General features: G+C 39.5%; 1 protein-coding gene across 2 annotated transcripts in view; it reads left to right on the top strand.

Moving 5' to 3' along the window:
• LOC26527209 overlaps positions 1-17,295 on the top strand; it is a 45,374-nt gene that overhangs the window by 10,046 nt on the left and 18,033 nt on the right. For both annotated transcript variants that reach the window (XM_032731080.2, XM_032731079.2), the window contains exon 2: positions 4,592-5,014. In XM_032731080.2, the coding sequence (XP_032586971.1) occupies positions 4,592-5,014 (423 nt within the window). The remainder of the gene's footprint in view (positions 1-4,591; positions 5,015-17,295) is intronic.

Genomic DNA, 17,295 nt, shown 5'->3' with positions numbered 1-17,295 from the left:
GTGGCAGCCCAGGTCCCTTTTGGCTGGGGTCACCGCAATTGACCTTCCATTCATCACGGGCTACAGCCACCGCCACCGCCATCCCCGGCACCGGCACCGCCACCGCCACCGCCAGCGCTGCCAAGAGCTCTGCATATTGTTTACCAAGGCGAAACTCTATTGATGTTTACAAAATTCATTTATTGATTATGGGCACGAAAGTTTTTGGTTACTGAAACAACACAAGCGCAAAATGTGCTGGGCTCGGCGTTGCTCTGGCGCACTCTCGGGTCCGCTGGGTCCGCTGTGGGTCCTCTCTAATTATCCACTCAAATGAGGCTGAAAACGAGTCGGAGCTGAGCTGTAACTGCTGTCAATTCCTTTTATCTGGCGTCTTCTCTCTGTCTGTCCGTCTGTCTGTTGGTTAATGATGAGTGCGAGTCGAGCTCTTCCATATGGCGACTTCCGTTTTACATTTTCACATTTTTCCTTGAAGCCTTTCTCTGCTTGGTAGCCAAAACGAAAAAACTGAATAACTGTAAATAAGCAGGTTTCGCCTTGGAATGCGAGAAATGCCAAGACAAATTCAACCCACACACACACTCGCACTCACTCGCACACACAAAAGGCAACAAATGAAAGACAAAAATATTTTGTAATAAAAGGACTTGAGAAATATAATAAATAATGACAAGTCCCCCAAGCACAGCAAAGTGAAATGCAACCATGAGTAAGGCGCTGCCCCCGCCCGCCCCCACTCACAATTTCTGCTATGTTTAAAGCACGATGACAATTAGAAAATCCTTTGGCACCGTATAAAAAGGCTTGGCTCCTGCCATCCAAATGTTTTCTCAGTGCTCATTTCGAGAATTCGTTTTCCTTTTCTCCTCTCTTCGCTTCTTTTTTGGCGTGAAAAATGAGCTGCAAGGCAGCCTACTATAGCCAAGGGGAAAAACAACAGCGAGTCGAAATTTTCTTTTCAGCTGCATTTGAGCGTGCAAAAGATTTATGCTTGGGTCTTATTTTTTCATTATCTTTCCCTTTAGCCAGATCACAATGATGAACCAATTGTTGAGCTGCAAATCTGTGTCGCGTTTCTCATCAGCTAATTGATGTGGTTGCGCTCTTTCTGGGCGGTTAACATAATTGAGGCTGAAGTAAATTTAAATTTTGCCATGAGTAAGAGAAACTTTCGACGAATAGTGCTTGAAGGACATTCAGGGTATTTTTGCAATTCGTTAAATATATTCATTCGATATGCCTTCAAATTGAGATGTAACTGAAGAGAAATTTATTTTGGGAATGTAAATGGGTATTCAGTGTATGCAACAGGCAGAGTTAGCTCTGGCAGACCCCATCAAGTATATATAGCATATTCTAGATTAGGAAGATATTTAAAGTCGTTTAAAGTATCAATCTCTGCATACCCGTGAATGTGTGTCTATGTATATACGTATATGTATATGTATAAATAACTAGAAGGATAGCAGCTCTATACTCTGAGTACAGTATTTTCTAGTCAGGCATTCCCGATTATCATACTCTTACTTATTATTCTAGCATATATAATATTAAATTCATAAACATATTCATGTATATTTGTTTCTAATTATAAAATCAATTAAATATTTAATTTCAAATTATACAATAATATTTAAATATATTATAAGTAATAATGACAAACAAAAAAAAAAAAATTACATAACACAAAAAAGTGAAATATCCAAAACATATTTGTCAATTGATTCAAATTTGCATAACATGTCAATTTAATGTAACTTTTTGCATTCTATGAAGCAATCAGAAAACATTTACTAAATTATTCAAAACTAAGCTGAAGAGACAACAACAACAAAAACAAAGAGAAACCCGCTGACAACATGAAAACACAGCAGAAAATGTAAAACATGAAAACCATTTTATGATGAAAGCTAAACAAAAAGCTCAATTTAAAATGCAACCAAAGGCCTGAGAGATGTGCAATATAACTGCATATATATATACACATGCATGTGTGCGTATATATATGGGCACCCACTGTTCCAGCTGAGTCGAATTCTTGCTGCAATCTCGCTGCCTAAATTAATTAATTGCTGCTGCCCTGTCGTTGGCAATTTGCCACGCCCACTTGGAGAACTATAAATTCAATTTGCTTTAGCTATATATGTATTCTATATATATGTATGTATATGTGAAGCATAATTTTTTTGCTGCTTGGCTGTCGCTGAGAGGGCCAAGTCAGCAGCGAAGCCAAAGTAACTTTTGCCAGCACCCGAAAATCCTTTTTTAATTAAATTTTCTGTACATTTTGCAGTTTTTAGGTTTGAGTTTGAGACAACGACGAACCCAACGTCTCATATATGACAAGCAAGTCCTTTGACTTCGTTGCCTCTCTCTCTCTCACACACACACACACTCGCATTCTTTCTCACTCCATCTCACTCTGTCTCTCTCTCGCTCTGAGGCTTCTTGCAATTGCGACTGTAACCAAAGACAAAGTTTTGAGCTGCCTGCATTCTGCTTGCCTCTCTCTCTCTCTCTCTGCCTCTCCCTCTCTCACTGCCCCTGGGTCTGTCTTTCCTCTGCCTCTTATGCTACTTGCCGTTGTTGCTTTTGTTTTCTGTCAACTTAATCCAATTAGATGCACACGTACTACAACAACACTCCGTGTTGGCATTGAGCACATATGAACGCAGTTTGCACTCTGATTTTCGACCTACCTCGTCTGCTTTGGCTGGCTCGCATTTATCATCCAGTCACGATAACAAATACCACCAGAGATAAGAGCATTTTTGTTTGCAGATGACACAGCTTAGAGTATCTCAGATAAGATGTGTTATGTGTCACAAAGGCGTTTATGATATCCGACATTCATTCTTCGTATAACATGAGAATAAATAACAAAGCAATTGTCTGGGAGTGTATGAATATTTTTAAGGGACTATATGTAGAGCAGATACTTATATGTATATTTTAGGAATATTTGCATATGTTACTTTGAAATTTTGTAGAATTTATTGCCAAAAGTGGATCTATATATGTCCACTCCAAGCGCTCTCTTAAGCTTAATTGACTCTTTTTCAGTTTGGTACGAATATTTTCGTTATATATGGATATTTCTGTGAATATATATATTATATTCTAAGTAAAAAGTGAACATATAAATTTCCAATGGTTTTTAATATGCTTTTTTATTTTGTTTTGTGTAATAAAATACAACCATTTTCATGAGCTCGAAAATATATATATTTTAGTTTACAAAGTTTTGTAAACTTTGGTCATACATGTATTTATTAATAATATCTTCTATATATATTTTTATATTTATGTGCATGCCATATATTTTAGAAATTAAACAGAAAGAATTAAAATAAAACAAGCTCATTAATATTTAATTACATGACTATCATTGCTTGTACTCGTTAGTTGCGCTCTCTCTCTCTCTCTCTCTCTCTCTCTCTCTCTCTCTTTGCCTCGTTTTCCCTCTCTCTCTCCCTCTCATTCTCTTTGAGATCGTAACTCTATACAACATGATCTCATTATCTCTTGCAGCCTGCCCCTCTCAGTCTCTCTTTAATTATCTGCAGCTTATCAGTGGCTGACCTGCTGTGCAAATTGTGAACTCACAAGCAAAGTCAATGGGTAGAGTGAAAAAGAGAGGGATATATATATTCTTTATTAACCTGATTAGCAGATTGTTATATACCCTGTAAACAAATATTTGCCAAAGGTTACAGTTTAGTTGAGTTTAAAAAGGTGAGGGGAGAAAAGTCTCAGATTTCTTATACCTATGAATATCTATATTAAATATGATCTGTAAAACAAATCTTAAATTAAATATGTATGTATATCATATTATATAATAATCAAGAAATGCTCATAGACAGCCCTTGCCGTTGACTTTTATAAATATTAAAATATATAAATATAAACTCTAGATTTATGATGCTCATCATATCTATCACATCTCCAATTATCTCCAATGGAAATTCCTTTAAAAGCCAATCAAAAAAGTAACTTTTATATATATTTTACATATAGAATATCTATCAGCCGCATTGATCTATACAGTCCACACTATTTTGTCTTATCTCTGCAATTGGAGGCAAGCAAAGTCAAACCAGATGCTGTTCAGTTGCTTTGGTTACGCTGAAACTGTTAAAATAACGCCAAGGCAGAGCTGTTATCAGTGCGCTGCTCTCTATATGATGTGTCTATCTCTCTGCCTCTCTCTCTCTTTCTCTCCCTTTTCTGATCTCCCTGGCTCCAGCTACAACCCTCTCGATTTAGCTTTGTCTCTGTGTGTAACAGCATTTATGAACATGACGTGCATTTTTATGAGAGACGAACGCACGCTCCAATCTTTGTTTTTATAAATAATGATTTGCTTGTATTGGTTGGATGCTGCTGTGGTACCCTTTACCTCTCACTCTCTCCCATTCTATCTCTCTCTCTCTCTCTCTGCTGTTCTGCCTGCTTCGAGCTTAGTAGCATTTTTGCAGTCGAAAACGTGTGACACTTGCGTCCGGCATGCGCTGGCGGAAACAAAATTAATTACAAAATACTCATAATTTAAAATTTAATACAAACGCTGTCATCCACTCAATTGCAGCCGTCCACCGATGCGCACACAGCACAGGGTGCGCTGACAGCAACAGCAACAGCAACAGTAACAACAACAGCAGCAGCAGCAACAGTTGCTGCAACATCCGCGTCATCCACAGAAATTGAGCAACTGCAGCAGGCGCTGCTCGAGAAGCAAACGCAGCTCTACGCTTTGGAAACAGCTTGTCTGCGCGAAACGGAGCGTCAGGTGGAGCTGGAGGATAGTGTGATTGCGTGGCAGGACAAATACGATCGACTCTACGAGTCGCACAAGCGCGTGCAGAAAGTCAATCAGAGTCTGGAGGACAAAATGCTCAAGCTAGTCGATCGCAACACCAACGAGCGAGCACAGCTCACCAGCGATGTGGCCACGCTCAGCGTGCGATTGGCCCAGGCCAACTTCAATATTGCCAAGCTGCAAAGGGAAATCGTGAGTAGAATGAATTTATATTTATATTGAATCATACAGCAGTATATATGAACACTGAATACTAAATGCCGGTCTTATGGGCTTGGAGTCTGTCGTTAGCATATGACTTTGAGGTATTGAAAAGTAGAATCAGCCTCAAATTCAAATTGGTATCAGGCATACATAAGCACACGTTCTATGTGATAGACATTTTAGAGAAGTACTGGGATTACATTAACTATAATATGTACTTCATGAAAAATATATATATATAATTAATTATTCATATAAATAAGTATATTTTAGATGACCACGCTAATGTAGAGTCCAAAGTATGACAAAATGTATTTCGATTATTTCCGAACATTTTCCCGAAAAATAAGATTGATTTTTGAAAGCTTCTCAAGTTTATTAATAAATAACGATAAGCTACTATATATATTTAAAAGTATATACAGTAAAAAGTATATACAGGTCAATTTATGTATTTAAAATATACACAATTTATGCTTCTTCAAAATAATAGCAATATCGATCATTTATAAAAAAAAATCGACTCTTAAAACAAAATGAAAACATTGACGTGAAACGAAAATCAATTGCTGTGAATATTCCCTCGTTTTTGCACTGTATGTCAGCTTACTAAATATCTATAAAAGTTAAGTTGCTTAAAGAATGCACGTATATAGAATATCAATAAGGGCATACGCCTGCCTAGTAAATAGAATGAGCTAAACTTAAGCACTGTCTCAAGTACAGCTACACAAAAGCTCAAATTGTTACTAAGCTTAAAACTTATCTAAAAACGGCGAGAATTTCAGCAAATTTATGATCCGTCAATATTTTACGGACAGCTTATGCGCCTTGCAAAAAGGATCCAGAACATAAAAAAGTTTTTCCTGAATAAAACACAAAGCTAAACTACTTAATAACACTACACTCCCGAACGAGTTAATTGCTTAGATAAAAATTTTAAATAATAAAAAACCAAAAACAACGAAATTTCTCAGGTCAATTAAAAGTAATTTCGATTCATGCATAATATATATGCAGCTATTACCCACAAGCCCCAATGCTTAATAGATAAAAGAAAGAAAAAACAAGTAAGAACGTTGCAGTCGGGCGTTACCGACTGCGGAATACTCATTCACATCCCATCAACAATTTAGTAGTTAAGTTTCGCTCTAATACTGTAGAATATACAGGCTTTTCCGATTTGCCACGCCTCTACTGGGCGTAAACACCTCATTTTTGGTCAGTTTCTAGAACGAGATAACAGTACCTTAACTGCAAAGATTGAATGCTTACTCTCAAAAAAAGTAAAAATTACAGGGTATTTTTCGATATGCCACGCCCCTAAAGAGGCGTAAAATTTTTTTTTTGGGGAATCGATAGAGGAGGCTACCAGTAACTCAACTATCTAAATTTGAAGCTTCTAGCTATTATACTTTAGGAGATATACATTTTTGCGGTTTGCCACGCCCCCTGTGGGCGGACATATATTCGACAAAACTTTTTGGTCTTGGGTGATCAGTCCGAGTATATATACAAAATTTGAGATCTCTGCCATCAATAGTGTCCAAAATATAGCAGAATTTAAAAAATCACTATATCTTCAGGTCCGATTTGCCACGCCCCCAATGGGCGAAGACTTATAATTTTGTCTTTAGACTTTATAGAATCATAACATTAGCTGACGTGCAAAATTTCAGCATTCTAGGTTTACAACTTTAGGAGATACAGTTTTATCCGATTTGCCACGCCCCCAATGGGCGGAGATATATCCGCCATAGCTTGTGATCTTGGGTTGTCGACGCGGACCTACATACCGAATTTCAGCTTTCTAGCACTTTAACTAACATGATTTCTGGTATATCGGAAAATGCATTTTCCGATTTGCCACGCCCCTAGTGGGCGGATCGGGAAAATTTTAACACTTTATAAATCGGAGATATACACGAGTATGTGTTTCAAATTTCAAGTCTCTAGCTTCAATAGCGCCGAAATAGATTGCGTTCATACGGACAGACGGACAGACGGACAGACGGACAGACGGACGGACGGACGACGACGGACAGACGGACAGACGGACGGACAGCAAGACGGACATTGCACAAAACCAATATACTGATTCACTTTCGTGAATGAGTATAAAAACACCAAACAATTCTCATGCTTTGTTAATTAGTGTAGCCTGATGAGAGCGGTGAGTGCGCCAGGGAAATTGTAATGCGCTTTTCAGCAGCATGGAAAATGCAGAGAAAAGCATCGAATTTGCGCCCGTAAGGCTGGCCAACTAATTGGTGGCCAACTTTTTGGATAGCTGTTACCAAAAGGGTGCGGAGCTTCGACGGGGACGAGGCATTAAACATTTCGTAGCTGGAACTTTAAGCTCCTGAAAGTCGCTTAGTAGAGCTAAACAAATGCAAGGCGGCAAAGCGTTCAAAACTAGAAACTTTTCCAATTCACTTTGGTTTTTTGTTTTTGTTTTATTTTTTTCTTTTTCTGCTTGCTTTTTGTATATTACGAAGCCAAACACGAAAAATATCTGCGCGAAAGTTTTCAATTAAGGCAAACAGTAAAACGCCATCGGGCCAAATGCACTTCAGCTGAGCGTGGCACAGGGCTGGGCGGGAGGGGGAGAGCGAAGAGTGGGGCTTGGCATCAGGAAGCCTTTTAACGCACTTTTACTATAATCGGAGCAGCGTCCAGGCTGGGTCGAGGTCGAGGTATTTGTACTGGCGATAGTCCATGCTGCAAACAATTAGCGACCCATCGGCCAAAAGGGAATCTACAAAGTTGAGGTAATGGTTAATGGGTCTGCCCAAGTTGGCAACGTTTACACACACACACACAGTGCGAGTCTCTATATATAGAGCTGGTCAACTAACAAAGTGGAGCTTTTTTTTTATTTCTTTCATTAACTTGTTTTTGTCTTTGTCGCAAGTGTTGGCACAAATTAATACCTATAAAAGGAAAAAGGCCATTTTCACCTTTTAAAAAGTTCTACTCGAGTTTTTTTTTTTTTTGCGTTTTAAAGTGGAGAGGGTGTGTGTTGACTGACAGGGGAAGAGGTAGTGGAGCTTGGTAGTTGGAGGTAGTAGAGACTGTAGTGAATGTTGGTAGTTAGAGGTAAAACCAGAGGCATTAGAGCTAGAGGTAGTAGAACCAGCAATAGGAGAGCTTGGTAAACTGAGGCAGAGAGCGGGAGGTAGTAGAGCTTGGTCGGTAGAAGCAATAAAGCTAAAGGTAGCTTAGTCAGCTTATATAGGGAGAGGTTTATGTCGTATATAGTAGCTTTCAAGTATTTGAATTTGTAGCCCCTGTTCTCTAAAGATTCGCTAGAGATATCTTAGAACTATATGATTCTTATAGTTTCTTAATATCTGTTTAAAAATCTAAAGATGCTGTTTCACTTTCATTTTATTAGTTTTCAATTTTCACCTCGAGTCCAGCCATTTCCACTCATACTCCACCCCTAAATGTGAAATTCTCTTAAAGGAAACTCCCAGCTGATTCACTTTGGATGCTAACTAAAAGTATTCCAATACCTAGACGACAGTTCGCCCCTGGCAAAAAGTAATTTACCGTATACCTCATATAGTATATGGGAAAAATTTCGTTGATTGCAGTTGGCTGTTGCTATTGCTTTTTGTTGTCTGTCGTTTGTTGCTGTTTTCGTGCGTTTGGGGCTTGGCGACAATGTCAATAACCTTTAGTCGTATTTTTGCGCTTTGGCCACCCTGCTTGGCCGGATGAAAAATCAGCACTTGGTCATGGACTGTCGCTGCGTCACGTGCCATCGTGAATTCCGTGCCCTCTATCTTCACTCTATCTCTGTCTTTCTCTCTCTCTCTCTCTCTCCCTCTGTATCTGACTTGCTCTATCTGCATCCTGTGTACCTTTGGCATGCCTTGGCCATGGTTCGTTAATCTGCCGTTGGCTTTTTGCATGATAGCTCGGCATTTCCGTTGCAAAACACTTAGCCGTATGCCACAGTCCTCTGCTCGTCCTGTAAACTGTTGTCTATAGTCGATCTCTTTCACTCTGTATGCGTGTGTGTATGTGTGTGTGTGTGTGTGTGAATGGGGCGTCGCTGTGTCCTGTAATCGCTTGCCATCCTTGACGGTTGTTGTGGGCTGTTATTGTTTACTGTTCAGCCCGTATGCAAAAAGATTTCACTCTCAAATACCCTGCAATCAGCTTTGAGTTGGAGGTTGCTTTAAAGAGCCATCACGTTTTTAAGCGAGTAAGTAGACTACTTAGCGGTCAATGGCTGCTGAATGCTGGCGGGGGGTGAAAGGCTGTGAAGGAGTTAAGTATTGCTGGCTGAGCATTGAGATTTCTGGGGGAAGTATTAAGTGAGTTTGCAGCTGACAGATTTCATGGAACAGGAGAATATCTATAATACTATATTTATATATATTTCAAGACTACTCTATAAAGAGTCTCCCACTATTCTTCTACTTCTGCTCCCCAAAGTCCATGTGCTACCTGAAAATCCTATATTTAGCTGCATGCTTTGCAGCGTTTTGGCCATGCCATATTCTTTGGTTTCGTTTGAATATTTGATGGGCACTGGCTTCCATTTTGATAGAGCCATAACCCTTGCCCCAGCCCCGGTCCCAGTGCCCCACCATGGTAATTCCCACTTGCATTAAACGCCAAGCAATTGTAAATATGCGGAGCCCCGTTGCGCTGCAAGTGGAGCAGATAAAATGCAAGCGCACAGTTCACGTGGCAATCGCAATCGCAGAGCCAGCGCCAGCACCAGGGCTCGCGGCTCAGTCGCATTGATGTGTGGGCGGAGGAGTGTTTCCGTTTTCCCCCATTCTCAATTGTTTTTTGTTTTATTTCTTATTTCTTATGTTGCTTCCTCTGCCTTTGCCCGGAACCGGTGTAATTAATGTTATGTACCTGGCGGCATCTGTTTTGAGTGTTGTTCGCGCTGTTCACTTGTGCTTGAGTTGTGCAAGTCAAGACGGCGGCGCTGCCTCATTGTCATCTTCCATTTGAATGCGCGGCCCGAAAACTTTTCAGAGTACGCCCTGTGCAACGGTGCGTATAAGTGATTGCATTCTCAAGCTGCTTTCCTGCCATCCTGTTGCTCAAAACTCTGCCCCTCTCTCTGTTCGCCTCACACTTCAGCTTCTGGCTTAGGCGCCGCTGCTTGGGCGTTTGTTTTGGGCCTGTGTGCTTAATTTCTTAAAAGTTATTTACATATTTGCCTGATGTGGTTTCCCCAACTAAGCGAACGTGGCTTAGTTGGGCCTCCTCGGCACAGCTGCTGTTGTGGGCGTGGCTGTGCCACGTTCGTGTTGACTGATGGCTCTGGCGTCTAGCAGGATATTGGCCCAGGGACTTGTGAGTTTTGAGGTAAAGTGCTATTTGAGGCAAATATTGGAGCCTCGAATTAGCTTTATCTAGCAGCTAACAGGAGCGGAGAGACCGAGTGTGGTTGCAACAATTTCAAAAGTTTTATTGTATTTAAAGCCAGCATCAAATGGCTTTCGCTTAAATTGCTTTTAAGTCAATAGCTTACTCGTTTATTTACTCGCTTCTGCCATTTTTTCTAGCTCTTATTCTTGCCTACTTTCGCTCATACCTAACTCGTCTACTTCTTTGTATTCCGTATTCAGTGTATTACTTTTGGTATCACTTCTTTGCGCTCTGTCTTTATTACTTCCTGTATAGCTTTCTTCGCTCTACCCCTTTCTAGCTGCCTTCCTCTTTCATGTTTCACCCTTCATTCCATTCCTCGATATATATTTCATTCTTCCTTTATCTTTCTCTCTCTCTCTCTCTCTATTGCTATATCATTCCCCCTCTCTCTTTCCCTATTTGTCTCTCACTCTCATTCTCTCTGTCTTTCTCTTGCTCTCTCCTTGTTTCATTCGCTCTATCCCTGTTTCACTCTCTCTTTCGCTCTCTCTCTCTCTCTCTCATTTCTACTAGCTTTCCATGCTCTCACTCTTTTGATCTCTTTTTTATTGATTTCTTTTACTCTGTCTTCTCTCTCGCTCCTTTTTCTAAGTCCCTTCTCGTCTTCTCTGTTATTCATCATCAGCCTCTCTATGCGATTCAAAAAGTCGATATATCTCTGATAGATTGTACATATATAATAGCTGCAAGCCATACTCTTTCAAGCTTTAATTTCCACCTCATGCATTATACTGCCCTACCTCAATTTCACTATCGTATATAGATATCTCCATCGGCTTACAGCCCAAAATCAAATCAAGCTACGAAACAACAGTGCAACATTCACGGCTCAACTAATCCCGCTGTGAATCTATCTTGTTTTTAATTTCCCTGCACAAACATTGAACCGACTTCCGGTTGCATGTCAAATGAAGCAAAGAATAATAAAAGACCTGGAAAATATGCGGCCGAAAGTGCACGCAAAATAAAAACCAACAAAAAAATGGTGGGAAAGAGTTCAGAGTGAAGGCAGGAAAAAACTGTTTCGCATTACAGCAATAAAGCTGCGGAAAATCAAAGCTGAACTGTTGTTTCATCCACGATATGAATCGCTCAGTGTTTGTTTTTTCATGAGGAACAGCAACAAAAAATGAACAACTTACAAAATTGGCAAGAAAAAATGCAAAAAAATTAACCAAAAGATAAACAGAGAGAGAGAGAGAGAGAGAGAGGGAGAGAAAGGCAACCCAAGTAAATAAATACCAAGGCAACCAAGCGGGGTGCTCGAGCACACACAGAACCCGATGTACATTCGACCAAACTTCTGGTCTATAAATGTCTACCTCTACGCACACATTTGCATATTGCAAACACTCACACACACAAACATAGATAGCGGCCATTGTGGCTCACAGTTTTTTATGCTACAGCCGTTTGCCTTTTCCCTTTTAAGGGATATAATGACTGTGTTATTAAGTATGTAACGCATTGGGAATGCATTTTAGTTTGTCATCTCCGCATTTCTTTTTTTTGCCAGCTTTGCGCCTGTCTCTCTTTTATGGCGGACAATAACGAGCTTTTATTGACCCCTGCGTGGTCACAAAAAAACCAACTGATGTGTGATGCGATGTGTTTTCATACATGTAATCGATGGCTTGTTTTATGTGTCCTCGGGGACCTGTAAAAAAACAAGAGAAGTCATATCAAGGTTTTTCTTGAATATTATTGCTCAAATAAAATATTGTTTAAATAAACATTATTTGGCTGGAATTATGTTGAATGAATGTAACTAAAATTCTGTTGATTTACTGAGAGTTTGATTTAGATTAAAGTTGAATTGCAACCATCTGCAATAATTTATTGAAAAAAAAAAAAATAGTAGATAAAATAAAATAGTAGAAAAAGTAAACAAAATATGTATTTGCATAAACTAATTCTGGGCTGAATAGTGTATTTTATATAAACACAACTTTAAATGAGAAAATATATATTATTTTAATATAATATCTTCATACAAATTAAATTAGAAATGTTGAACCTAGAAGGAAAACTTTTACTTATTCTAAGCTCATTTGCACTCCACAACAAGTTTTCTTTTTCTTCTTTGTCCACACAAAACAATTCTCAAACAAAGAGCATCAGCGCTTCGCTCTTAGCTTGTTAAATTTGCCACTTGTTATGCCTTTTTCCCTTTTAAGTGGCAGACTGTTGCTTTTTTGGCTCTTTTGTTTGAGGCGGAGGGCTGGCTGACTGGTTGGCTGACTGTCGGTAGCGAACCTGGGGCGTTATTTCATTTCGGCCTGACAAATCGATATTTTAAGCATTTTAATGTCTGCGCCAAGCGCAAAATGTTGGCGCCAGGCCCAAACCGTTGGCCTGAGTATCCATGTCCATGTCCATGCCCGTTTCCGTATCCGTATTCGTGTTGCCCCGTTTCCCGCTACGCTGCGTGTGTATGACTGTGAATGTGTGTGAGTGTATTTGTGTGCATACTTACCCTTATGCTACAGGCTTCAACCCCAGCGCTGGCAACATGTGCACCTCATATTTTTCTACAATTAGCCTTAATTTAGTGTATCAATCATGATACTAGGAGCAACAAAAATAAGACGCCTTCACTTATTTTTAGAGTGGCTCCCTCAATCTGTACATATTTTTAGCCGGAACTCGGCTAGATAACCAAATGTAATGTACTCTGTGTGTGAGAGAGTGTGTGTGTGTGTGTGTCTGTGTTAGTTTAAGAGCCATTGTGGCTTTCAACTGAGATTCGGACCGTTAAGTGGTTTCCAGTGTGGGTTGATTGTGCTTTGCATACGAACAACATGAAGCAGGTGGCCCTCAAGTGGGCGGGGCGGCCCAGAAATTAATGTTAGCCAAAAGTGGAAAACATTGGAGCACACTTTATATAAATGTTGCCAATTTTATCTAAAAGGCAGCTAATGTTATGCTTTGTAGTTTAAATTAAGGTTGAGGCAATCTATATGTTAAGTGCTTGGAGTTGGTTTTGCTGAAGTATTATTAAGTAAGGGGTTAAGAGACCCAAATCAAGCGAAGCTTCAAATTGAAAATTTGTTTTATTTTCCCAAAGTCGAGAGAGTTAAGAGTTAAAAGAGATTTTTAAAATAATTTTTAATTAAATTTTTTGAGTTTGGATGGAGCTAAGACTCTCTTAGAGAGAATTTAATGGAAATACAAATATTATTTTCCAATACATTTGCTTGGTGGAAGAGTAAATATTTATTGGAGAATAAAGAATAGAGGTTGTTTTTGTATATGGCTGCTTCATAATAGGTTTAAAATATTTAAATGCTGCCAGGCAGTTCAATTGAAATATCAGATTCAAATTATGAAAACGTGATTATTAATAAAACATATAAAGCTTGTTTCAATTTCAAGCGAATGACAGGCAGATTTAGCCGTAATCCGAGCTTTAGCTTTTTTCTGCTCATCGAGTTTTGAGCTCGAATTTTTTAATACTCCAATTCGTACGGCACAGCAGCTGCAGCAGCCGCACCTACAGTAAACGCCATGAAAATGCTGAATTACGAGCAGTTTTTGTTTCGGCTTAAGGGCAACAATGGGCCGTGGCAGGCATTTGATAGAGTGCAGCGAGCCAGCGCAGGTTTAAACCCTCTAACTGTTGACTCTGGGCGAAGGCAATTGGCCAGCTTAACATGGGGGAGTCGATAAGGAAACATGCAACCTACAACATTTTATTGTTAGTTGCGGCACGGAAAACACAAACATCAAAAATTGCACAATTTTAGATTTTTGCCCCACTGAAAGCTGAAAACCAAACAAAATGTGAATATGCTAGAAAAAAAGGGAAAATATATACATAAATGTATATACAAATATGAAACGATATATGTATATATACATATGTGTATATGTGTGCGTGTGTGTGTATTAGTGGTGTGTAGCCCACATAAAACTTTAACATGTCCGTCGAGTCGAGTTGAGTCGAGTTGAGTTCAGCTGAGTTCTGTGCGAGCTACGTCGACCCCCCACTGCACTGTGTGTGAGTGTTTGAGTGGTTTGCTGATGGTTTCTCTTCTTCTTTTTTTCGAGCATCTGCAGCTGTTTCACTGCTTGCAGTTATGCAATTTTCATTTTGAAGTTTTGCGCTGTGGGAACGACTTCGTCCGTTCGTCTGTCCCCTAAAGAAGTTTGACGCGCGCCATTGGCCGACAGCTTTCTAATTTGCAATATGGCCAACACGTTTCTCTCTTGTTGTTGTTGTTGCTGTTGCTGTTGTAATGCGCTTACTTAAATCAAGTGTGAACAGGGCTAAGAAAATGTTACGCGCACTTAACCCCGCTTTGGCGCTTTGGGCCATTTGTCACGCTCCACGCGGCGTATGCGCAATATTTTTGCATATATATGTATGTATGTATGTATAGGTAAAGCGATTTGGAATATTTCGCCTGCACTTGATATATGCACATTGAATTGCTGCGAGAGTAACAACACGTCAGCCACGCAAATCAGCAATATATCATTTGTCTGCTTCTTCCGCCTTGTCTTTTCTTACCGGCTAGCTGTCTCTCTCTCTCTCTCTCTTTCTCTCTTTCTCTCTTTCTCTCTATCCAGCCCAGCCTGGTTTAAGTGGCATGCAAAAATCCAACGTCAGTCAAGCAGAAGGCAGCAGGCAGCAGGCAGCAGACAGAATAGCCTGGCAGCTAAGCAAATGCAGCAGTCCGTTCGTCATATCGTTTCCATCGCAACTCTTCTACTTTTTGCTCAGTTTTACTCTCCAAATACCCTGTAGACATTGAAAAAGGGATGAGCTGGCTGACATCAATAGAGTTCTTTTAGTTTTATTCTCTCACCTGCTTGCAGGGTATCTCCTAGCTTATTCACCCTCCAACTAAATCTCTTTTATTTTACTTGTTTTATTGGTTTCCTGGCAGTTGTTTTTCCTTCTTCTTCTTCCTCTTTCTATTCATGTTTCACGTTCAGCACGTTTACCTCTTGCGCCTGCCTGTTGCCGTCAGCTCCGTTCGCTCCGCCGGCTCTAGTGCTATTTATTATGTAGCGCAAAGTATGGCAAATCATTTACATAAATCAATCTTGAGCGCTAAGTCGAAAGAGCGAAACCCTAGCCAGCCCACTGTCCACGCTGAGTGCCAGCCAGCATATTCCATGCTGAGTGTTGGCGACGCCATTTCAGCTCTTTAAGTGCCATTTGTAACGCAAAGCTTGCGCAGCTCCGGCAGCTCCTTCTTGAAACGTTCCATAATCTAACTAGTTCTTTGACTTATTAGAAGTTTTCTTTTTTCGAGTTACACGGCACGGAAATCCTTGAGCGAAGAGAACTAATAAAAGCTTTTGGTTTGGCATAGGGAAAATGTTGAAGATTGGGATTGTTGGGAATGAGAATGGGGTATCTGTATCTGTATCTGTATCTGTATCTGTATCTGTATCTGTATCTGTATCTGTATCTATATCTGTATCTTTTATCTGTATCTGTATCTGCATCTGCATCTGCATCTGTATCTGTATCTGTATCTGTATCTGTATCTGTATCTGTATCTGCATCTGTATCTGTATCTGTATATGTATCTGTATCTGTATCTGTATCTGTATCTGTATCTGTATCTGTATCTGTATCTGTATCTGTATCTGTATCTGTATCTGTATATGTATCTGTATCTGTATCTGTATCTGTATCTGTATCTGTATCTGTATCTGTATCTGTATCTGTATCTGTATCTGTATCTGTATCTGTATCTGTATCTGTATCTGTATCTGTATCTGTATCTGTATCTGCATCTGCATCTGCATCTGCATCTGTATCTGTATCTGTATCTGTATCTGTATCTGCATCTGTATCTGTATCTGTATCTGTATCTGTATCTGTATATGTATCTGTATCTGTATCTGTATCTGTATCTGTATCTGTATCTGTATCTGTATCTGTATCTGTATCTGTATCTGTATCTGTATCTGTATCTGTATCTGTATCTGTATCTGTATCTGTATCTGTATCTGTATCTGTATCTGTATCTGTATCTGTATCTGTATCTGTATCTGTATCTGTATCTGTATCTGTATCTGTATCTGTATCTGTATCTGTATCTTTTATCTGTATCTGTATCTGCATCTGCATCTGCATCTGCATCTGCATCTGTATCTTTTATATGTATCTTTGATCTGTATCTGTATCTGTATCTGTATCTGTATCTGTATCTGTATCTGTATCTGTATCTGTATCTATATCTGTATCTTTTATCTGTATCTGTATCTGCATCTGCATCTGCATCTGTATCTTTTATATGTATCTTTTATATGTATCTTTGATCTGTATCTTTGATCTGTATCTTCGAACTGTATCTTTTATATGTATCTTTTATGTGTACCTTTATCTGTATGTTAAATCTGAATCTGTATCTTTGTATCTGAATCATCAGTATCAGTTTAATCATGTTCTGTTTCAACAATACGTATCTAAGCTTCCAGCATACCTGCAAACACTTTGGAAGCTTTGCTAATATTTCAGAGGAATATTGCGCCAGTCGGGACTAATTTTAATGCTGCTTTTTCGCAGAGTTTTTTACGTCTATTTGCTTTAGCTTTTTCATATTTCTGCGTTTTCGGCAGGTTTATCGGGCGCATAGAAGAAGTCGACCTAAAAATGCTGCACATTGTGCATACGCCGTGTTGCACGTGCAACATTTTGTTGCACACACACAGGCACACATACTTAGGGAGACTTGACTGTTGCTGTGCTAGCCATAAAACTTCTCAGGGCTGCTGCACGGCTTAACTTTGTTGTTTAGTGTAAAAGCCGTACAGCTGGCTTACTGGTCTGTTGTTGCTGTTGTTGCTCTTATTGTTGTTGTTGTTGTTGCAGGTACTTTTACTTTGTGCACATTATC

Source organism: Drosophila mojavensis, unplaced genomic scaffold (genome assembly GCF_018153725.1).
Source record: "Drosophila mojavensis isolate 15081-1352.22 unplaced genomic scaffold, ASM1815372v1 contig_74, whole genome shotgun sequence".
Classification (NCBI taxonomy): domain Eukaryota; kingdom Metazoa; phylum Arthropoda; class Insecta; order Diptera; family Drosophilidae; genus Drosophila; species Drosophila mojavensis.
This window is presented reverse-complemented; position numbering and strand designations above follow the sequence as displayed.